General features: G+C 39.7%; 1 protein-coding gene across 2 annotated transcripts in view; it reads left to right on the forward strand.

Moving 5' to 3' along the window:
• Positions 1-3515: 3515 nt before the first annotated feature.
• LOC126281833 (protein bunched, class 2/F/G isoform-like) overlaps positions 3516-25240 on the forward strand; it is a 511962-nt gene continuing 490237 nt past the window's right edge. Inside the window, exon 1 of one of the 2 annotated variants that reach the window (XM_049981087.1) lies at positions 3516-6471. In XM_049981087.1, coding sequence (XP_049837044.1) covers positions 3827-6471 — 2645 coding nt within the window. In that variant the 5' untranslated portion in view covers positions 3516-3826. The remainder of the gene's footprint in view (positions 6472-25240) is intronic. The other variant, XM_049981077.1, reaches the window with a different exon arrangement.

The following is a 25240-nucleotide window of genomic DNA, read 5'->3' on the forward strand; positions in this document are numbered from 1 at the left end:
AATTAATTCCCGAATTATCCGGTCTGGTCGATCTGCTTTTCCTTATTCGTCTGAGATAAAGCCCAGAAAATACTAGCACGTTTCTGGGAATCAAATCAGCGAAATTTGAACTAAAATTCTCCCAAAATCACAATCCATTGATATAAATGGACTCTAATTCGTTTTTACAGCAGTATCGCGTCTTAAAACAGAATCAGAGACGAAAATTACTTTTTTTCCTGTCGCTAGTCTCTCTCTCTCTCTGTCTGTCTCTCTCTCTCTCCCTCCCTCTCTCTCTCTCCTTCTCTCTCTCTCTCTCTCTCTGTCTGTCTCTCTCTTTCCTTCTCTCTCTCCCCCTGGTTTGTGCGTTCCGATCAGTCACTGATAGAGCTGTCTCATTAGAAACGGAACAGCAATACCGACCAAAGATATCTAAATATTTTCTCTGGTAAACGAAGATTAGCATTAGCTGAAGCATTTACTTTGAGGTTTGTTTACGAGAAATGCAAAGGATCTCAGTTTGATGACCTGGAGGCTAACACCCAAACCCCCAGATGTCAGACACTCAGGTCGGTACCAACCGTTGCGTGTCGATAGAGTATCAGCCAAAACACCAATTTAGGTTGTGGTGTGTGCTGTCGTCCGGTAGAACATACGTAAAGGGTGATTAAAAGTAACACCAGAACTGCGGATTATAGGGAACATGCATCTGTGAGGTGTAAACGAAAAGATCCCTGGTAAGTCAGTTGGTAGAGTGTCAGACAATCGTAATGAAGGCCCCGATTCGAAAACCACTGAAGGCGATTTTTTAAACTGTTTACGCATGAAATTGCTATATGGGAGAACATTTTCTGATATGTAAATGGACGTTTCGGAGTTTGTAGAAATGTTCTTTCGGCAGTCTGCTTTCGCTTCGTTAGCTGAAAGTAGTTAACCCATAGAGTACATCTGTATAGATAGGCGTGGTGTTATCTATTCAAATGTACGCTATAGATTTACTACTTTCAACTTACGAAGCGAAAGCAGACTGCCAAAAGAACATTGCTACAAACTCCGAAACATCCTTTTATATGTCGAAAAAATGTTCTCCCATATAACAATTTCATGCGTAGACTGCTCGAAAAGAAAAAGTCGCCTTCACTGGGTTTCGAAAAAAATGGAAATTTGTGCTAAGTCCTATGTGACCAAACTGCTGAGGTCATCGGTCCCTAAGCTTACACCTTCTTAACCTAACTTAAACTAACACAAAAGACAACACACAACCATTTCCGAGGGAGGACTCGAACCTCCGACGGGAGCAGCCGCGCGAAACGTGACAAGGCGCCTAAGACGGCACGGCTACCCCGCGCGGGCTGGGCTTCGAACTCGCGACCTTTAGTACGTTTATCTGAAGCTCTACCAACTGGCTTACCACGTTTCCTACAATCCGTAGTTCTGGTCTTACTTATAATTACCGTTTACGCATGTTCTACTGGACGACAGCACACAGCACGAACTAAATCGGTGTTTTGGTTGGTACTCTATCGACACATGACGTTTGGTACCGACCTGAGTGTCTGAAATCTGGAGGTTTGGTGATAAGTACCAAAAAACACATTCTGAGTTTTAGTCTCTGATATTACGGCCGACTCTTGGATATTTTTTGAACTTAACATGGTCAACATAAATGGCAGTGACTGGTGTGTATGAATAGTTAGTGCAAATGCCGCAGTGGTTTTGCTTTGATGTCCAACTTGAATACGATGCACGCTACTGTAGCTGTAAGGAGATGAACACGCCTAGAGTGACGAACTGTCAAACTAGGCTACAACAACAACAACAGGTATCCATTTATTCAGATTAATTCATTAATTTTCTCCGGTTTCGTTTGCGCATCGAGGAAGAGTGATCGTTTCATTGGCTCTATGAGCTTTGTAATTTTGTCTTCCCAACCACTACGGTGATCACATATAGAAGGCTGTAGAATATTCTAAATTACTAAGGTAATACTGGTTTTTTGAAACTCGATAAGTTTTCGTCGGATAGATGGCGCCCGTATTCAGGCGTCTGCCAGATGAGGTTTTTCATCATTTTGCTCAAAAATTGCTTGCCCTTGAGTCAAAATTAGCAAAATGCAAAAAAAAGCATAAGAGGCCATTGTTACGTGCATTCTGTACATATGTTGTCCGCACGTTCTTCAGCTGTCTTGTACGAAAGTGACGTTCCAGAATTGCTTCCGGTTCTGCACATTCCATAGATGTATCGGTAAGCAAGTAAATTTAAAACTTGTTAGAGGTCGTTACTTAGTTTAGGACGTATGTCAATTGAGTACTTTTGCTGATGTAAACCCCTTGAAACGGTAAAAATCAGATAAAAATGATGTGGAGCAGAAGCGTAAAAAAATGAGTAGATAAAAATAATGTAGGGTTTAAGCGTTAAAGCAATTCAGCAATTAAACACAGTTACCGATAGATCATCGGTCGCTTGTAGTATGACAACAGCAACTTCCAGGAAGGAAGGAAGAGTGAGTTTAACGTCCCGTCGACGTCGAGGTCTGTAGAGACGGAGCACAAGCTCGGATTGTGTCGAGGATGGGGAGGGAAACGGGTCGTGCTCTTTCAAAGGAACCATCGCGGCATTTGTCTGCAGCTATTTAGGGAAATCACGGAAAACCTAAATCTGGGTGGCTGTACGCGGGTTTGAACCATCGTCCTCCCGAATGCGAGTCCAGAGTTCTATAAAGACTGCACCACCTCACTCGGTGCAAGTGCCAGGCCTTAGGAAATTTGGTACGGTAACTAGATTCCCCACATTGTAAAGAACAGATCATGAGAATATCCACAGAGCAAAACATGCTCATTTGTAAATTATATGCTAATATGGCCAATGAGTAAAACACTGAGCCAGTCCTTTAACATTTGAACAATATATGAGAGAGTTAAAGCATGAAATCACAGTATCAGTTCAGATGGTTTTTGATATTTTGTTTTATGTAGGAGGCAGGAAACTCGAAAACTGTCTTACAAAAGCAGCATGAACAGTAAACGAAATTTCTGTACTAAACTAAATGTAGCTCAATACAAAATGATTTTGACATCTGCGTTGCGCTAAAGTCCATTTTCTTGTACCTTAAAATACGTTTGTGCTCAAAGAAAGGCAGCCTAACGTATAGCACAATCCTGTTTTCTTCTGTGTTAATAAGGAACGCAAAGAACGAACGGGTGAGCATTGTCATAACGTGTTACATGTACTGAAAAAAGAATGAAACTTTTTTTGCATTTATGTCAAGCAAACAGATTCGCGTATTTCCGCTTTATTCGTAGATATGTACCTGTTCACATTGACTTCGGTTTCCAGTCTCTCTCCTTTTCTATTGCACACACACACACACACACACAGAGAGAGAGAGATAAACAAAGTTTGTTTACATGGCGTGAAATTTCTAATATCGCGCAATTGCAATACACGGTGTTTCCAGTCTATCGAAGCTGTTGAGGACAAGTGACGACCGAAAAGCGACTGTCGCAGCTGCAGACACCGGAACGTGGGTATCGATTATCGCTGCCGTTCCTCTCGATAGCATAGCTATTATCGACGCCTGTTATTTTGTACAACCCTACCCATGGTTCGCTGTGGATAGTGGCCATGTTGAATCGGGTCTGTTGCAGTGTGTTATGAAGTGTGTGACTTGTCGGTATTTTTTGTTCGTATAAACATTGATTTTGGAGCTTATGTTTCCCGTGGCCCGACTTCTAAGTGTCATGGATTATGGTTTTCCTTGTGTTTACTGGTGTAGATGACGGTTTGAGGAGTACAACTCCTCAAATCTCACTGTGTTCGGGAGGTGGCCCGTTTTCGACAGCCTAACATGGCTGATAATTTAAGTCAAAAATCGCCAAAGGCAGGTGAGAAAACAAAAGTTAACAGCGTGTTGACACGTATCAACAGTGACGTCGATAAAAATCTAACCACATCAGCAGCATCTCCTGTCACAACACCGAGTCAGAGAAAGAAAACACCAGCGTTTCAAATAACGAGTGTCACAGTTTTGCCTAGTATAAGTGCAGACGGAGGCGAAGATTCAGCTGACGATTTGGATGAATCTCACACGGATGACACGTCCGACGTCGTAGATAATTCCAGAATCACTGACATAGAAAACGAAACTCCAAGTTTTTCGGAAGACACCTTTTCCAAAGAAGACGTATTTTTCAACGCCACTGCAACATCTCTGGGATCGGCTCCTGTTATTCCTACAAGTTCGCAATACGGACTTGCTATTGTCGCTAACGAAGCCGGCAGTGCAACTTCTAATAACGGTAGTGTACCTACATCTAACGCCGCTGCTAATACAACTGGTGACGTAAAGGCAGGTGCCACTGATTCCACAATTGCTGTCAGCAATTCCAATAGTGTGAACAAGCAAGAAACAGAAATGAGGGACGTCCACGCTCCAGCTAGTAGGAACGAACGTTTTAAGGTGGTTAAAATTGAAAGCACTGTACCCTTTAAGAGGGGCAGGTGGATGTGTATGGATTATTTGGACCATACGATGTCGCAGAATCAACAAAATTCGCAACAGGCTATCATAAACGTTGTGAAAAATGTGGATGGTGAAACAAATACCAGCTCTGTAAAGTATGGAACTGATAGTGGAGTTGTGATTACAGATGGTCTCATTGTTCGCAGTATAGACAGTCAAGGTATAACAATCCAGGATTCTTCGAAATCTGTATTTGTTAATGAGCAGCAACAGCAGCAGCCGCCACCAGCTGGTTATATGACACAACAAGGAACTACTGGGAACTTTACACCAGGCCAGAGTGTAAACATCTCTCTTTCTCCTGGACAAACACTGCAACAGCCATATGTGGCTACAAGTCAGCAAAATAACACACTTGTTACACAGGTTCCACAGCAAAATTTGCAGCAACAACAGCCACAGCAACAGCCACCGATGTTGCAGCATCAGATGTCAGTGATAGCTCAACAACAGCTACAACAGCAGCATCCAGCACAGGTACCAGCCCAGAATGTTCCCATGCATCACACCCAGAGCATGTCACAGGTCCCTATGCAGCATAATGTAATACCTGGTCAACATCAACAGTCTGCTCAGCACCAGAGTTTACCTCCACAACAGTTTCAGCAGGTAATTTCTACTGCCAATTCCCAATATATTCATCAGCAGCAGAACTTGCCAGCAGGACAACAGGTGCACCAGCCTCAAAATATAACTGCAAATCAGCAAATGTACCATCAGTCCCTGCCACCAGCATCTTCGCAGCAGCAGATTTCACAAGCAGCATACATACCACCACCTACACAACCAGTGCAGCAGCAACAGCAGGTTCCTACTGGCTTGATAACTGTGCAACAAGGTCTTCCACAACAGATAATAGTTCAGCAACAACCACCGCAACAACAGCAGCAGCAGCAAATGCAAGCCACTTATTATACCCCACCACCACCACAAGGTGTGTCTGCTCAGGCCACTCAGCAAGGAGTAATCACAATGGGCCAAGTTCAGCAAGGAGTTAATGTTGTTTCGCAGCCTCCGTCAGTTGTGTCACAGCCAAGTATCATCCAGACTTCAGCTGCCAGTCAAACGAAAGTGCCAGTTCAAGGTCAACAACAGCCACAAACCATTCCTTTATCTCAGCCATCTGCTACACAGCAAGTATCAAACAGTGTTCCAATGTCTGCTCCAGTGATTTCACAGAAGGTACATCTTCCACCGATTCAGATAGTGAATTCACAAATCCCACCAACACAGGATCAAGTACAACAGCATATTCCTGTCTCACCGCAGCCTCAGCTGCAGTCACAACAGCAAATACCATTACAGCCACAAGTACCAGTGCAACAGCAACAGATGCCACCTAATCAGCAACATATTCCTCAGATCCACCAGCAGCAAATTATTAATCAGCAAATAACTCCACAGCAACAGCCACCAGTACACAGCTCAAATTTGCAACCTGTGCAGCAACAAGTTCATAGCATACAGCAGCCGCAACAGCAGCCGCCTCAGCAACCAACGTCACAGCAGCAGCAGCCACTGCCTCAGCAACCACCTCCATCACAACAGCAGCAGGGACAGCAGCCAGCCAGTGTTATGGGGCAGCAGCCTATGATTCCTGTGCAGACATCTGTTCCTATGTCCACTATTACTGGACCAGCACAGCAGATGTATTCAAATAGTGCTACACCAGCGCAATCGTATACAAATCCACAACCTGTCACTGTCACAGCTGCTAGGACTCCAGTTAATCCAGTGCTGCAACATCAAGTCTCTGTAAGTGGTGTTGGTGCAACAAATATAAGTGTGGCTTCAAATTTACCAAATGTGGTGGATCCAAACTCAGGTACAGTGATTGGTATTGTCAGTAATCCTGCTGAAAACCAAATTTCCCAGCCAGAAATTAATGCTGCCAAAACTGAGTCCCATGAGATTGGAAAAAATGCCGAGGAGAAGCAGACTGCCATTGCCCCAGTTGAGGACCAAGAAAGGTAAGCTCCTTTTATTTTTCTATTCTGCTGCTGTTTCTTCTGTTGTTGCTTGATAGTTTGTGCTAAATTTTGTTTTTTATGAGAATGAAAATATCATTTGAGATTAGGCATAAGCGCTTAAGACCTGTTTTGAGAACACATCTATATAATTTCTATATTTCTAAAGTTTGTATCTTACATTGAATGTTCTTATTTTCTGCATGAAGATGTTTGTCATGTTGGCCAAAACAGAAACATTTTACTGTGTCAGTCATGGGACTGACCTCATAAATTCCATACACATTCTGGAGAAGATTAATGCAGATGGTTTTTGTTTGTTACTGATTTAAACAGTGCTGTGACTATTAATGCTACTGTAATATTATTGACTGTGATACAAATAGGGCTTACTGTAGCAGATATAAGTTGCTTAGGAATATTGTCACTGTACTGTGAAAATTATCTGCTATGTTGTTTGTGTATACAATTTTCTTTGTTACACAGCATCATTGAACCTAAATTTTTACTGTAGTGTAAACACTGATTCTTTTTTAACATATCAGCATTTATCCCTTTATTTCTCTTCCCTCTTTATGATATAAGAGGCTACAAATTGCACAATAGGCTTTCACATACTAGTGATGTTCGTCTATGTTATGTTTCATGGAATCCTGTGTATTGACAACCATTTTCATTCAGATTTATCTTGTGTGTATGGGATGCTGTGCTGTGCACACCTGTGGTTAATGTAACAGTCAAAAATTTTGACTGTTAATTGTACAGTTTATTAGTGGTATCCTCAAGTCATGCAGCAGTTGCAGGAATTTTATATGCAGTCTAGTCAGTATTTCTATCGTTGGCATAAAGTACACATTGACTCACAGGAACCTGCTATTAAACCACTCTAGGTATTTTCCTTGCTATGAATTTTGTCCACAAAGCCAAAGAGAACACACAGTTCAAATTTTGCATAAAGCAATAAAAACTTACATTGTTATCAAAACAAATTATGTAACAGTGTGCCAACTAAATTTCTTCAGCATTACAAAAATGGAAAAATTCTTCAAGAAAACAAGCTGTTGCTAAAATAATTATCCAGTACGGAATCCTGATCCAGTAAGGAAAAAAAAGTGTTGACAGGCTGTGGTTTTTTATTTTTATTTTGGTTCAATGTCTCATGATCTTTGTCACTCCAACATATGATTGTAAATATGCTTGCCTCAGTAGCTGTAGCAATCATTGAGTGAGAGTGGCACAATTTCAAACTCTTTGAAACTTCATTACTATGCTATAAAAGGCTGAGTAGTGTTTAACTCTATAAGCAAATACAAATTGAGTGTGAATAATAGAACTTTGATTGACAAAATAAGATTCAGAACTGGCAATTGAAAGAAAACAGCCCTCGGTCACTATTTTTAACGAGGGCTGTTTTCTTTCAATTGTAACTATTCACGGTCTTTCAACATGCAGCCATGTAAATAATAATAATTCAAAACTGGGCTGACAGTAAAAAGTACTCACAGGTTTCAAGCAATAAAAACGTCTTAACCAGAAGTACACAGGCACAGGAAATCATTTCAGGGTGAAGTATACATGTAGGTTTTGTTCATAATGTAGAAACAGAAATAACACCACACATATAAACAGCTTACTGTAACTGTGAATGATAATAGAAAGTAGTCTAAATACTATGTAGCATAGATTGATAGACATAAAAGTGCTTACTGTTTTCAAAATCCGCATTCTTTTTTTAACACTGGAGTCTTTTTTTAGTTGCAGCAGTGTTCAAATCCTTGTCCAATCATCCAGAATTAACTTCCGAAGTTTTAAATATCATATAAATGTGATTACAGGCCTGGTTTCTTGTAAAACATATAACTGGTTTCCTTTATCATTATTCTATCTGTGTGTGAACTCTGTTTTTGACTACCTCATCAGTAGTGAGGTGTTAAGCTCCAATATTACTTTGATCCAAAATTCCTTTTGCTAGAAAAAGATGTAATGGTTTGGAGGCCCTGGAACTTTTACAAGGTTCAAGGGAGACAGGACAGGGCAAGTGGAAAACCAACCCACCTGACTAGTATTTCAAAATTCTGAAAGTTAATGATTGTGAACTTTTGTATTAGGTATGTGTATACATATATTCTTGTATCAGTTCTGACCTTGTATATAGATAGTAGATATTTACTACCTTTATTCACTTGCATTTTCACTCAACTTACTTTCTTCACATGAATGTTACACATGTGTATTCCATTTGTCATCTACTATATGCATCCAGTGCCTTACCTTTTTCTGTAATTCAGAATATCAAAAATTTTGTTACTTTTCTTCAGTTTCATTAATTCCTGCAAAACAATTGAGTCTGGATTGTTAATGCTCCATGAGCAACGTGTTGTGCAAGTCACCATTGATGACAATATGATCATAATTTTCAGGTTTTAAATCTCTTCAGAGGGCTTAAATATTCTATTAAAGGCAGTGTTCTAGGCCAGAATTGTACATAAAAGATTTAGGTCCTCAAAGTTTGCTTGCATCAGCTAAGTGAGATCCCTAGATAGCTTTTTCGAAAAGTTTTAAGCGAATTTATTCCCAGTCCTTGTCCATTCCAAGCTTGTACTTCTCATATTGTCCATGAAACATTAACCCTTTTCCTTTATTTTAAAGCATCTTCAGTGATCACTGTATCAATATGGTTTCTGTTATTAAGTTCTTTGCCAAGATTAGTTGGTCATATTTCTAATGTTCTTCTACACAAAGGTGTTTTAGTACCCCATATTTCACTGACATGGAATGTATTTTTGTTTTCTTGATGTATAGATCCACTCAGCCTGTCTCCCATTATTACTTTACTGTGGTGGCTGATTGTGGGTGGATATGTTGCCTGGTTTATGTGATACTGATTTTATAATAATACGTAGATGAGTTTCTATTTATCTACTATATGTTTTGTTGGTTTAAATAACATTTTAGTGAAGCCAGACCTTGTGGTGGAAGAGACAGCACTGTTCATGTGGTTTATTAAATAAATGTTTTTAAATAAAAATTGTTTGATTCCTTGACTCCAAATTTCCTGTTCTTGTTAAAGTTTGATAACTGGCTCTAGTTGCTACCTGCAACTATCTTCAGATCTGTAAACAAATTGAGGAAAAGAAGCCTAAGAAAATTTTGTACAAGTAAGATGTGAAGGTGAGCAAAGAATGTAATGGGGAAACAATCCTAATACTAAAAGTGATCAGTTGACAAATCCCTTTAACAAAGCAGTACAAAGTATAGTAATGCTGATAACATACCATCCAAAATCTAAAAAAAAAAAAAAAAAAAAAGCTTTGAATATGCATTGGAAAGCATCATTAACTGTAGTCATCCAATGTCTTGCATTCATAAATGCCAAGCAATGACAGTATGTATTTAAAACAATATAGGTAATAAAGGTATGAAGTTAAAATTACAAGGCAGGGATGCTGTATTAAGATTTCTGTTATAAAATTTTTTGAGCGAGTCTACAACCTGGCTTGATCACGGTGATGTTGTACAAAACTACATACTGTCATTGTTATTTACAAATGTGCGACATTGAGTGGCTACAGCTAAAGACACTTTCCAGTGCATATTCACAACCTTTTTTATGTTATGAATTGTGTGTTATGTTAAGAGCTTGAACATATTTTCTTTTACACTGTTACATGGATTTGTTTAATGTTCACCCTTCTTATTAGAATTGGCTCCCCATTATAATGTTTTGGTCACCTTTTATACAGTTTTTTTATATCTTACTTGATTGTTCAAAATTTTGTTAGTCTGGTTTTCCTCCATTTGTTTAGAGATCTGAAGATGGTTGTAGATAGTTACCAAAACTAGCTAGTATACTGTGTGACAGGAAAATTGTGATGTAGGCATTAAAAGTTTTTTTTTACAGTAAAAAAAAACATTTATTTAATAAATAATGTTTGGTTCCTATTTGTCTGGTCATTTATTGGTGTAACATCGACTGGGGGGAGGGGGGGGTCTAATATTCATTCATCTTCGAGTATTGTTTTTGTCTTCTTTTTGTAAAAAAAAAATTAAGTGTTAGGTGTTATACTGCTTTGTGCTACATTGTTTTATTTCTTTTGTTGCAAGCTATAGAATGCCACTACAGAAGTATCTTTTTATGTTTGCTCTAATAGCACCGTTGATAAAAACATTTATGAATATTAACCACGGATGAAAATACTCACTCTTTTCCAAAAGAATTTGTTTTTATATTTTGAAAGGATCATGTGTATGTGATGGAGGGGGAGGGGTTACTGAAAATTCGTGACAGTTGCTAGTGGAGCAAATGAAGTGTAGATTCTAAAAAAAGAGTCATCTACAGTTATATTCTTTGTTGTGCCACTTTCTTTTCTGATACTCTGGTTTTTGCTCTGAGCAAATATATGAGAAGTCACTGTGATATATAATAAAATGCAAATTGCAGAGCTGCCCACTTACAAAAATGTGTGTCATTATTTAAAAACATGTTGACGGTACTGGAGACCCTAAACTCATTAATCTTCCTTTGTGCCTGTCTGCAAGAGAGGAATAATCCTGAATGACAACTTCACAGAGCTAGGTGTGGTGAATTTCAAAGTTTCATGTAGCTCTGCTAAGTCATCCTACAGTTTTTCAATAGGTCTGTAGTTGCTGCACTGTTAGTCATAAAATGTGTACCACTTGAATTCAGATAGGCCTACTTTCATTTCAGTTTTCAAATAATTTATATGTGTCATTTTTTCCATTTTCTGTCATTCCTTGATTGGTTCAGATGTCTTTGCAACTAAATGAAAGGCAGTTTGTTTTTCACAAAAACATTCATTCAGTTCAAAAATGGAACATATCTCCATAATTTATATACTTTAGACAATCTGAAGGTGGCAAGCAGCACTGATATTTGGAATGTATTGATTTCTTTATGTTGTTGAATGATCAGCAGATATGTAGGAACTGCTAGAGAAGTAGCTACCATAGGAGGAATATCACCATAAGCTATGCCGAGACACTCTGTTGCTTACTATTGCCTCATCCAGAACAGATATTTCGTATTAGTAGTGACGTTTGCTTTGGCATGGGCACCATTCACCGCTATTTAATTGTGAATAGTAGTATAACTTTAAGAGTTTCAGTTTTAATTGGCAGTAAAAAGCAGTGTTCTTGTGAGGCCAGTAGTTTTATTTTATAACACCCTTTCTCTACCTACTGTTACATCACATAGGTGTTACATGTCACTCATCTATATTGAATAGGTTACACAGTTCTCTGAAGTTAGTAGTATCATTTTTTGCCAGTTCTAGTACCTTTTACATACACTCCTGGAAATTGAAATAAGATCACCGTGAATTCATTGTCCCAGGAAGGGGAAACTTTATTGACACATTCCTGGGGTCAGATACATCACGTGATCACACTGACAGAACCACAGGCACATAGACACAGGCAACAGAGCATGCACAATGTCGGCACTAGTACAGTGTATATCCACCTTTCGCAGCAATGCAGGCTGTTATTCTCCCATGGAGACGATCGTAGACATGCTGGATGTAGTCCTGTGGAACGGCTTGCCATGCCATTTCCACCTGGCGCCTCAGTTGGACCAGCGTTCGTGCTGGACGTGCAGACCGCGTAAGACAACGCTTCATCCAGTCCCAAACATGCTCAATGGGGGACAGATCCGGAGATCTTGCTGGCGAGGGTACTTGACTTACACCTTCTAGAGCACGTTGGGTGGCACGGGATACATGCGGACGTGCATTGTCCTGTTGGAACAGCAAGTTCCCTTGCCAGTCTAGGAATGGTAGAACGATGGGTTCGATGACGGTTTGGATGTACCGTGCACTATTCAGTGTCCCCTCGACGATCACCAGAGGTGTACGGCCAGTGCAGGAGATCGCTCCCCACACCATGATGCCAAGTGTTGGCCCTGTGTGCCTCGGTCGTATGCAGTCCTGATTGTGGCGCTCACCTGCAAGGCGCCAAACACGCATACGACCATCATTGGCACCAAGGCAGAAGCGACTCTCATCGCTGAAGACGACACGTCTCCATTCGTCCCTCCATTCGCGCCTGTCGCGACACCACTGGAGGCGGGCTGCACGATGATGGGGCGTGAGCGGAAGACGGCCTAACGGTGTGCGGGACCGTAGCCCAGCTTCATGGAGACGGTTGCAAATGGTCCTCGCCGATACCCCAGGAGCAACAGTGTCCCTAATTTGCTGGGAAGTGGCGGTGCGGTCCCCTACGGCACTGCGTAGGATCCTACGGTCTTGGCGTGCATCCGTGCGTCGCTGCGGTCCGGTCCCAGGTCGACGGGCACGTGCACCTTCCGCCGACCACTGGCGACAACATCGATGTACTGTGGAGACCTCACGCCCCACGTGTTGAGCAATTCGGCGGTACGTCCACCCGGCCTCCCGCATGCCCACTATACGCCCTCGCTCAAAGTCCGTCGACTGCACATACGGTTCACGTCCACGCTGTCGCGGCATGCTACCAGTGTTAAAGACTGCGATGGAGCTCCATATGCCATGGCAAACTGGCTGACACTGACGGCGGCGGTGCACAAATGCTGCGCAGCTAGCGCCGTTCGACGGCCAACACGGCGGTTGCTGGTGTGTCCGCTGTGCCGTGGGTGTGATCATTGCTTGTACAGCCCTCTCGCAGTGTCCGGAGCAAGTATGGTGGGTCTGACACACCGGTGTCAATGTGTTCTTTTTTCCATTTCCAGGAGTGTATTTCAAGTCTGTACAGCAATAAGTTTTTAATTCATTCTTACATTTTGGTGTAGTCCCTGACAATGATTAATTCCACTACATTTCAAAATATATATTGCTGCTATTAATTTGTTTAGAATCTTACATCACATCTCCATACATCGACCCGTCGTGAAATTTTTGACCAGTAATAAAAATTAGTTATTAATGAAACACGGTTTTTAAAGACACGCTAAAGGCCGAAAATTAATTCCAAGTTGATTTTGCCTGCTTTTTTAGGGCTCAGAGTGCAGTACAACATTCTGTCACAGGCTTCTGTCAGGTGTAAAGTAAGAAACTAAGAATTTCTGCGGTCTAAAGACAATTAAAACATTGCTACTAACCATACATACAACTTCTACAAATTGTCTTATTACAATACTGTGAAAAGGATAGTTGCTGCTCACCATATAGCGGAGATGCTGAGTCGCAAATGGGTACAACAAGAAGACTGTCGAAAAGTGAGCTTTTGGTCAGCAAGTCCTACATCAAAAATAAATACACACACACACACACACACACACACACACACACACACACACACTGGAAAACACAACTCGCTCACACGTGATCACATTGAATGAGTTATCACATTGAATGAGTTGTGTTTGCATGAGGAATGTGAGTGGTCTAATTTCTCTATTTTCAATTAAGCCCTTGTTGGCCAAAATCTCACTTTCTGATAGTTATTTTTTTGTGCCTATCTGTGACTCAGCACCTTCGCTATATGGTAAGTAGCAACTATCCTTTTCAAAATTGTTACAGTCTATCGTGGATTTAAAATTGTCCTATTGTGTAGACTGTGTTTTGGGAACTTCCTGCACATAACACGTCAGGTAAGAATGTTCATTTTAAACATGTCTATTCATATGACATGTAGATAGCAGATATTCATCAGTAGCCTATTTATTGATTGAGTCACGTAAATACTAACAAGCAGGCATAAGTATATGAACAGCAACTGTTGTCGTCATCGTTGTTGTTGGTATGGTCTGGAGACTTGGTTGATGAAAATCTCCATGCTAGGCTGCCTGCACCAAGCCTCTTCATCTCTGAAAAACTATTGCAACTTATATTCCTGTATTCTTGCCTCGGCTCCCCCTCTACAACCCGAAACCACACACATACACTTCCCTCCATCCCCATATTGGCCTTTTCTTGGTGTCTTAATGTGTATGCTATCAACTGATCGATTTCTTCTTTTGCTAAAGTTGTGCCATGAATTTGTTTTATCCCCTGTTCTATTCTGTACCACCTCATTAGTTACCCAGTCTACCCAGCTTTCTCCTGAATCACATTTCAGACCTTCTGGTCTCTTCTTGTGTACCGTGTGATGTGGCACAGTGGTAAGCACACTGTCAGGATGATGGTTCAAACCCGTGTTCGCCCATCCTGGTTTAGGTTTTCCGTGACTTCCCTAAATCATTTCAGGCAAATGCTGAGATGGTTCCTTTGAAAGGGTAAGGCCAACTTCTTTCCCCATCCTTACCTAAACCAATGGCCTTGCTGTTTTGTCCCCTCCCCTGAATCAACTGACTAACCAAGTGATCATCTTGTCTGCACTGTTTATGGTCCACATTTCACTTGCACACAAGGCTACACTCCATAAAAATTACATTTACATATGATGTTACAAAATTTCTTTCTTTCAGAAAGGCATTTCTTGCCCTTGCCAGTGCCCCCCCCCCCCCCTCCCTCAGTTATTTTGCTGCACAAATTACAAAAATAATCTACCATTTATATCCTCTCATTTCTCAATCTAATACCCTTAGCATTGCTTGATTTAACTATACTACATTACATTATCCTTCTTATACTTTTGTTGATATTCATCTTACTACCTCTTTTTCAAGTTGCTATCCATTTTGTTCAACTGATCTTGGAAGCCCTTTGCCATTTCTCACTGAAGTACAGTCTCATTTGCATACCTCAAAGGTTTTATTTCTCGTCCCTGAATTTCAATTTGGTCTCCAAATTTTTCTTTTGTTTCTTTCACAGCTTACTTAATGTGCAAATAGTATAATGTGGGGGACAGGCTACGATGCTCTCTCACTTCCTTTCGTGTCCTTTGATAAGCTCTACTACAGCTCTACTACACAATTTTAAAGTTTTCATATTAGCCCATGCAAACACAAGTTATATTTAAAGAAAGTTATAATTATTAACACAGCATATTAAATTAGTTTATTGCAGCTCATTAGATTTCTTTAAGATGTACCTTCACTAGTTCCATGTTGTTGATAGTCGTTCATTATGGTTCTCCTTCACTATGGAATCCATAATGTGGAAGGCTATATGGATGCTGCTACAGGTGGAACAATCTCATTTTGACTAAGCCTGTAAGGCAGTATTTACTACTGTACAGCTACTACCCAATTCACATTTCATTGTTTGGCAGACTATTTCTCAGCTCTTCACTATCAAATAGGATGTAGAAAAAATGAACATCCAAATATTTCAATACAGTCATTTGTGTGTGTGTGGGTGGGAGTCAACAAAATATTTTAGCATTTGGAGGAGAAAGTTGATGACTGCAATTTCATGAAAGAATTTGTTTTAATGGTTCACACTCCAACTTCCGTATCATATCCTTGACATTCTCTCCTGTTTCACTATAATACAAAATGAATTTCCCTTCTGTGAACTGTTTTGGACTCCTCTGTTAATCCTATCTGGTAAGGATCCCGCATCAAGTAGCAATACTCCTTAATAGAATGGACAAGTGTTGTGTAGGCAATCTGTTTAGTAGGTTTGTTGTATCTTCAGAGCATTCTGCCAATGATAGATAATCTATATCTTTGCTTTGGTTCCTCTTTGAAAAAAACATTTTCAGTGTGATAGTTCCAGTGTATGTGCATTGTAATTATAATCTCTAGGAATTTACTTGAAACTACAACCTTTCAACGTGGCCTTTAAGTATGTCTGCTAACATTTGAGAGATTCTCATTATGGTATACCATGTTAATCACACACCTTCATTGCTGGTAACATTTTTCCACAGCCAAATCACCAGATGGATTCGTTAATGTTCGTTGGAATACAGAGGATGGGTAAAATAATGGGAATTCTAGAAACACAACTCATTACCATGCCTAATATGGTATAGGAAACCTGTTGGCACTCAAAACATATTCCAGTTATCTCAGAATGGATAAATACAGGTCATGTATGGTTTTTAAGGGAGTAGTATACCATTCTTCTTGCAAAATAGTGGCAATTTCAGTTAACAATGATGGAGATGGATGGTGACCACTTGTCCTTCTCTTCAAAGTAGGCCACAAAGGCTTGATTTGAGATCAGGTAGCTAGTGGAGATGTGAAAATCCAGTCCTGTGCTCACAAAACCAATCCTGGACTAGGAGAGCTGTGTGAACAGCGGCCCTGTCAACATGGAACACAACTTCGTTGTTGGGGAACAAACATTTGCACCGTGGAATGGACCTGATCAGAAAAAAGGGTCACATAATCACTGGCAGCAATGCGACCTTACAGGGTAACCATTGAGCCCACAGAATACTACTATATGGCTGCCCAAATCATCACCGAACCCTGGCCACATTTCAGTTGTGGGACATAAACTTAGTCAGAATTTGGAAACAGTGTGAAACAAGACGCATCTGACCAGATGCCTTTCTTCCATTGCTCCATAGTCCAGGTTTTATGGCTTCGGCACTACGTTTTCCTGTTACGGGCTTTTTTGTCGCTGATGAGTAGCATGGGAATTTCACCTCACTCAGCAACTGCCTGCTTATGGAGCTCCTCCCGCATTTCGGTACTGGCCAGGTTCGCGATTGTGACAGTCAGTTCTGGAGTGGCTTTGGGAGCTGTCGTCGTGTTATTTTTTGTCACAAGCGTCTTCGATGACCATACGTCACAATCACTCAACACACACTTTCGTGTACGTTTTGATGCAGTGGACGATGTTTCAAAGCTTTTTCCTGTATGCTATATAAGTCTTTGATATGGCACGTCTTGAGAGCCCAGAACACTTCGGCTCCTTTGGCAATTAAACTTCCCACCACACAAGCGTCAACAGCTTACTCATGTCGGAATTCCCTTAGTTCCAAAATAATTCTCTCACATCTACACAAAACAATCTTCTAGCAATGACTGACACTTACAATGTATTGAGGAAATTACAGAAGTGCTGTTCGTGGTCAAGTACTGCAACCTGCAGCTTCGGCTAGCATCTGCATTTATGTTCAGGCATGCATTTCTTGCAGTATTTCTATATTTTTGTCAAACCCCTCTAAATTCACTGTATATTTTCAGGTATTTTGCATTGGCAGGTTTTCAGCAAGTTGTTAAGGTGTTTCTGAGAATGATGGTTCATCCTTGTTGTTGTTGTTGTTGTTGTTGTTGTCTTCAGTCCTGAGACTGGTTTGATGCAGCTCTCCATGCTACTCTATCCTGTGCAAGCTGCTTCATCTTCCAGTACCTACTGCAACCTACATCCTTCTGAATCTGCTTAGTGTATTCATCTCTTGGTCTCCCTCTACGATTTTTACCCTCCACGCTGCCCTCCAATGCTAAATTTGTGATCCCTTGATGCCTCAGAACATGTCCTACTAACCGATCCCTTCTTCTAGTCAAGTTGTGCCACAAACTTCTCTTCTCCCCAATCCTATTCAACACCTCCTCATTAGTTACGTGATCTATCCACCTTATCTTCAGCATTCTTCTGTAGCACCACATTTCGAAAGCTTCTATTCTCTTCTTGTCCAAACTAGTTATCGTCCATGTTTCTCTTCCATACATGGCTACACTCCAAACAAATACTTTCAGAAACGACTTCCTGATACATAAATCTATATTCAATGTTAACACATTTCTCTTCTTCAGAAACGCTTTCCTTGCCATTGCCAGTCTACATTTTATATCCTCTCTACTTCGACCATCATCAGTTATTTTACTTCCTAAATAGCAAAACTCCTTTACTACTTGAAGTGTCTTATTTCCTAATCTAATACCCCCAGCATCACACGCCTTAATTCGACTACATTCCATTATCCTCGTTTTGCTTTTGTTGATGTTCATCTTATATCCTCCTTTCAAGACACTGTCCATTCCGTTCAACTGCTCTTCCAAGTCCTTTGCCGTCTCTGACAGAATTACAATGTCATCGGCGAACCTCAAAGTTTTTACTTCTTCGCCATGAATTTTAATACCTACTCCAAATTTTTCTTTTGTTTCCTTTTCTGCTTGCTCAATATACAGATTGAATAACATCGGGGAGAGGCTACAACCCTGTCTCACTTCTTTCCCAACCACTGCTTCCCTTTCATGCCCCTTGACTCTAATAACTGCCATCTGGTTTCTGTACATTTTACATAAGTAACTACTCATGCGTATCTTGTGTTTGTGTTTAATGCATATAGGATTTCCTCTGTTTTACATTTGAAGTATGTCATGAGACAGTTGAAGATATTGTTGGTGTGGCGGAGAAAGACATTGTAAATTTTGTTAGGCTTACACATAAATTTACATTCCATAATATACCTCTTGTTATTTGACAGAGGACACAGTGTGTACCGTAATAGTAGAAAGTGACTCACCTTGTATTACATTGATGGATAATTCCTGGGAAAAATGAAAGTGTGTAAGTTTATATTATTGTAATTTTATGAAGTTGTTACACTCTTCCTATGTGAGAAGTAATAATACTGACATTGATTTGTCTTGCAAAATAGGTCTTCTGTATTTTGCACTCAGTCCTTTTCAGGGTTCTGTACCTCATTTAGTAAAAATGGAACCTTTATAGGATCACCTTGATGTTCATCTGTCTGTTCATCCTAACTTCAACCCCCATTTTCTTAGTGATGGGTATGGGTATCAAGTTGAAATTTATGCCATGTATTAGCATCTACGGTCCCTTGGTGGAATAAAAAATCTAAGCTTCTAAGACACTGTAATCGAAAGATGCAGGCATCTGTAAATACCCTTTTTTCTCAGGATTGGGTGTTGGTATGAAGTTGAAATTTGTGTCAAATACTAAGGTCTACAGTCCCTTGGAGGTGTAAATAATTTAAGCTTCTAAGTCAATGCAATTGAAAGTTATGGCTATATATGTCACATATTTTGATGCTCGCATACTCACTCATCAAAACCCATACATGAAACATCTCTATAGGTATCAGGCCCATTGGTATAGCAGTGAGGTGTGTTCCTGGAAATCAAGAGGTCATGGGATTGAATATCTGTCATAATGTGGATTTTTTTAAGTCGTCGTCTTAATCTGGCCTTCATTGCTGAACAGTGTGAGGAGTTGCCGGAAATACCGCATGGTCCAGATTCCACATTAAACTGTAGTCCCTTTTCCACTGTCGGGTAGCTGGGGTAGGTTTGCTGTGTGCAAGTCGCCAAAGTGGCGTCCAATAGAAAGACTTACACTGTGTCATTGAGCCACACGAAATTATTGTTATTATCTACATATATAATTAAGAATGCTCAGAGTGTGAGTCCAACTTACACTTGTCCAGTTTTTTTTTCTGAAGCATAACACTTAGCATTTTTTAAAAAAAGAATTTATCCAGTCTTTTGGTGCACTGTTCCTCTTTGAACTATATCTCCCCATCTGTTAATCCTCTTTGGTAATGGGGAAAGATAGAGGCACATCCAGGGTATGATATTCTCTCAGCATATACAAGGTGTCCTAGGAGGAATGGTCAACATTCAGATATATGACAGGAACAATCATTCATAGCAAAACAATCTAGTAAACATGGGCCTTAATGTGCATACCTTAACCGCTACGAGCACTTCTTGTTTTTCGATACTGTGAAACGAGTCTCGACTACAGCAACCTCTTTGCTTTCCATATTTTGAGAGGTGGTAGTGTGTGTCATATCAAGGAAAAAAGTCCAGTAAACATGGGCTGTAAGATGCATACCTTAACAGCTATGAGCAATTGTTCATCCTTCCGACTGTGAAAGAGCATTTGTTTAATGGACACTTTATATCCCCCCCCCCCCCCCCCATTATCACCTTTCAGAATATGGAATGCAAGGAGCTTGTTTCATGGAATCTAAGATAAAAAAATGCTCATAACTCTTAAGTATCCATTTTTGCTTCGAACAGATGTGCCTGTCATGTCACCAAATATTGATGGACGCTCATGAATATGTTGTATACTAATTCTTTGCATGTAAAAAAAAAAGCTATGGTATTGCAGCATTTTATAAGAAGTAAATGTTTATTAATCATTGGTATTAAAAGGACATGTACTTAAATTTGAGAGAAAAGGAACACGTACTTGCCAACCATTGGAAGTGGGAACAACTGGCACTCACCCAACAGAAACACAAAGCTAAAAATATAGATTACTGAATTTCTGAAATGAGAAAATAGGACAGGGTAAGTTAGAGAAAAAATCCTCTGAAAATCCTGAATTATAGATGAAGGATGCAAGGAATTGATTTATCAGGAGACAGACAAATATTGGAGTCCAAGTAACAGTTATCAGTATTTCAGATTAAACGCTTGTCTGTAACTTCTTTTCTATTTATTTATTCATTATGAGCCAGGCTTGTGTCTTCAAACTTTCTGGACAGCTACAGTTTATTATAAGGGGCATTCTGAAATTTGAACCTGGGCCTTTAGTGAGCGGTTGCTTGCCATCTCTCTCTCTCTCTCTCTCTCTCTCTCTCTCTCTCTCTCTCTCTCTCTCTCTCTCTCTCTCTCTCTCTCTCTCTCCCTCCCTCCCTCCCTCCCTCCCTCCCTCCCTCCCTCCCTCCCTCCCTCTCTCCTCCTCCCCCCCACTTCTTTCCCTCTATCCCTCTACCTCCCCTCTCACACCCCATCCCCAATCCCCGCCCACACCCATACCTTACCCCACCCCCACACATGATACACTGTTAATCCACAGTTTGGAGTTACTTTTCCTCCTATTATATTACTTGTTCTTCATCCTATTGAAGAAATTTAAAAAAAAAACTGTGGAAGCTTATCTAACTTGTACATTTAAGTGTGTCGGTTTCCTTTTTCTAGTAGTTGATGCTAGTTGTCTGTCATAGCTATTCTTCTATACTTTGTTTCTAGTTTTACTTTGAATAAATGAAAGTGATGTTTCTTGATAAATTTCAAGATTTTTTCCTGGGACATACACCATGGTTCGCCGGAGGGAATGTCACAGTATTTAAAGTTCTATTCTGCTTTGTGCCTGTATAGTAGCCCATATCTGAACTGATGTTCTCTACTCGTACCAATCCAAAATAACTGTGCACATCAAAACTATACACCTGTGGTATTCAGGACAACCTCTTCATTGATGAAAAATTCTAACTTTGAGCTGCTGTTTACTTTCTGCCGTTAATTCAATTCAGATTGGGGTGGAAACTAAATAGTTTTTCTTAAGATCTCATGCTTTACAGGACTGAAAAAATGAGTTTGCCAGGAGCTGAAATTTGTCTCGTGTTAATTAGGATTTCTTGGTGTGCTTTATTGGGAAAAAAATCTGTTTTACTGCTTTTATGAGTAGAAAATGTCATGTTGTTTCTAATAATTATTGTTAGTTATCACAGGCCACACCAACTAATTAACAACAACAGAGATGCATTCCATTGAATAACATGACCTACTGCAAAGTTGGAGGAATCTCAATACAACACTCTCGGGCACCTGCAAGTAAATACATATTTTCATTGATACTGATCCTAACTTTGCAATCGCTACAACAGTGCTGTGGAAAGAGCTTCTGGCTATTTGTGGAATAGGCAAGAAAAAAAGTTTCATAATAAATTGAGAAAAGATTTTGAAAATAACTCCTAGCTTCCTTCAAGAGATAGCGAATCATATTTTTTTTAAATTTCTTGAACCCACTTGTTGCAGTGCAAAAGGTCAGTCACTAATCCTCTGCTTTGAATATTTTCAATATTTGCCACTAATCGAACACTAGATGGGTCATTGTACTTCACCACTGTTACAGGGTAGCATGGATAAGTGTATCAGCTACAATTTTCCTGTGTGCAGGACAATTAAGTTATTTTTTATTAATCTGTTTAATTTTTTCTCTTATTTTGTTCACCAGTCTCACAAACGTGACTTGAAAGGCTACAGCTGGAACTTATTGATTCCATGTTCATCAGTATGGGAATGAACATTTGTATTTTTGTGTTTCAATTACATGTGATTCTAGAAGACTATTAAGTCAATGACAAATGAAAGTTATAAGTACTAATTATTTTCAAGGAATTAATATTGAGCCTGGACTTTGTAAGTTCTATCATCCTCTTGTGAGAAACTCAGTCATCAGCTCTCTTGATGTCTTGGCTGGTTAAACCATAGTAATGTGGTTATTGAGAAATATTGTTTCAAATAAGACCTCTTGTGGGACCAGGTTATGTCATGGTATGCTTTTTAGGCCTCATGGAATGTATAAGCTACCTAGTTACCTTGATTGTCTCACTGTTTGATAATTTTTTTATCCATTCATTGTCACATATCAAAAGTCCTATAAATCTGGTTTCATCTGTACACCCTCACTTTGCGTAATGTTACACAGTGTACTATCAGGTGCCTATATACTGGCAAAGTGAAAACTTATGCAATGCGTACTTTTAGAGGCAACTGAAATTTAAATAAATGAGTCCAAATAACCTGATAAATTTTAGGGGTGGCTAACAAGCTGCGATTTTACATTGTTTTTTTTAAAGTGAACTTGAATGCAGTTTTGTAAAGCTGCAAGTGTTGCAAAGTCTGCAGATTATTGGGCAATCAATTTTTGCAAGATAAAATTCTCTGATCTTAATTTGTTTTTGTGAGGGTGGTGTGATAAGTCTGATAAAAAGGTCTCGCTCGATTGACGTACACTCGGTTCAGCGACTACAACTAACATTTTCTCACTTGATGAAAATTTCTTCCCAGCAAGTCAAAGTTTCAAGTTAGAAAACAGTAAGAAGTCATTTAGGGCAAAGTCTGGTGAATATGATGGGTGATGAACTAATTCAGAACCCAATTTATGCCCTTTTCCCATTGTCACCATTTTAGTGGCTGGGATGGTTTATTATCCTGGTGAAACAGCACTTCTTTGCATTCCAACCTTGGTGTTTTTTCCCCCCTCCCCCAACTCGTAATTCAAATGGTCCAGCAATGATAGGACCTGGTTATGTTTCTTCCTTTTCCAAGCAATATATGAGGATTATTCCTTGGAAATCCGAAGAAAGAGGGAATCACCTTACCAGCTGATAAAAATGGTCTTCGCCTTCTTCAGTTTACTTTCACCAGCTTTATCCATTGTTTTGACTCTGGTGAGTAATGATGTCTCCAGGTTTTACCAACTGGCACAAATTGTTACAAAAAGACTTGCAGATTATGATTAAAAATTGCTGTGCCAGGAACACATTTGGTCGACTGTGAGCAATTGCAGCACCTCACACATAGCTTATTCATAGTTAATTCTCCGTGCAGGATGGTATGCATTCACTCAGTTGAGGCGTCTACAGTGTAAGCAGTACCACGAATTTTTATTCGGCGGTCTTGCATTACCATATCATGGATTTTCTGAATGGTTCCCTTTGTGTTGATCTCAATTGGGCGGCTGGAGTTCGCTTTATCTTTGGTGCTTGTCTTACCATGTTGAAATCCATTTAATCCCAATGTAAATGCTGTTGCTGCCATCCAACCATTCAAATGAAAATGTTTACAGCACAAAACTTAGTTTTCTCCGTTTTCAATCACAGTCAACACACGTCCAATTCAGACGCCAGTCAACAATGAACTGTTCGCTGTACGTGGTTGAAATTCTTTATACGATCATTGGAATAATTGAACTTGCAAAGTGTGTAGTGCAACAAAAATGTTCCATTCTTGCATAGAAATTTACCAAACTTACGAAACAACCTTTGTAAGTTATTACATAGAGTCAGCCTTCTATTAATACTGGTAATATATTTCTGTGTTTACAGTCTTTGTGACAAAATCATTGCTGTCAGTACAAGAAATATTTGACTTTTTACTGAAATAGTGACCTCTTTGAACAGTTTGAATGAACATGGTCTGTCATCATTGTAAAAAAATAATTAAAAATCATTAGTATTTATGGAGGAGAGCACAATTAGTTTTATTCCAAGGTAAATAAGGGTTTTGAAAAGTATTTATAGCAGTTCGAAGCAGCACAAGTCTTTGCAAACTGTTGATGTGGCAACAATTTCTTTAATGCAAAATTAGTATTGTATCTACTAGTGTGTGGATTCTACAAACTGTAATGTGTTTAACGCTGCTGCTGCTGCTGTTGTTGTAGTAGTAGTCATCATCTTCAGTTAGAACACTGGTTTGATGCAGCTGTCCACACTATATCCTGTGCAAGCTTCTTCACCTCTGAATAACTACTGCAACCCACGTGAATTTCAACTTCGTCATTGTTTTCATGCTGCGGTCTCTCCCTACAATTTAACTCCCCACTATTAACTACAGTACCAGAGTCACTATTTCTTTATGTCTAAGGATGTGTTCTGTCAACTAATACTTTTTTTTAGTCAAGCTGTGCTAAGTTTTCCCAATTCAATCCAGTATTCTTCATTACTTTTCACTGTATCCTTCTAGGTTCAGCATCTTTTGTAGCATTACAAACTTCTATCCTCCTTTTGTCTGAACTGGTTGTCATTCACATTCAACCTCTGTACATGGCTACCCTCCAGACAAATACCTTCAAAAAAGACTTCCTAATACTTTGATTTAGGCTATATTAGGTGTTAACAAATACCTCCTTTTCAGAAATAACAATGGTGTTATGAAAAATATAGATTGCTGCTCACTATATAGAGGAGACATCAAGTCACAGACAGGTACAACAAAAAAAATGCTATACATTTAAGATTTTGCCCGAAAGGCCTTCTCCTGAAGTAGAAAACACATACACATTCACAAAAGCACAGTTCACACACAGATGGTCACTCTCTTGGCCCCATTGAAATTAGATTGTAGCTGCAGGCTAATTAGGTTGCTTTGTTTTATAACCAGCTAAGGTGTAGAAAGACATGGGACAGACATTGTGGATTTGAAAAATATTTTAGTTACTTCTCTGGGAGT

This window comes from Schistocerca gregaria, chromosome 1 (genome assembly GCF_023897955.1).
Source record: "Schistocerca gregaria isolate iqSchGreg1 chromosome 1, iqSchGreg1.2, whole genome shotgun sequence".
NCBI lineage: Eukaryota > Metazoa > Arthropoda > Insecta > Orthoptera > Acrididae > Schistocerca > Schistocerca gregaria.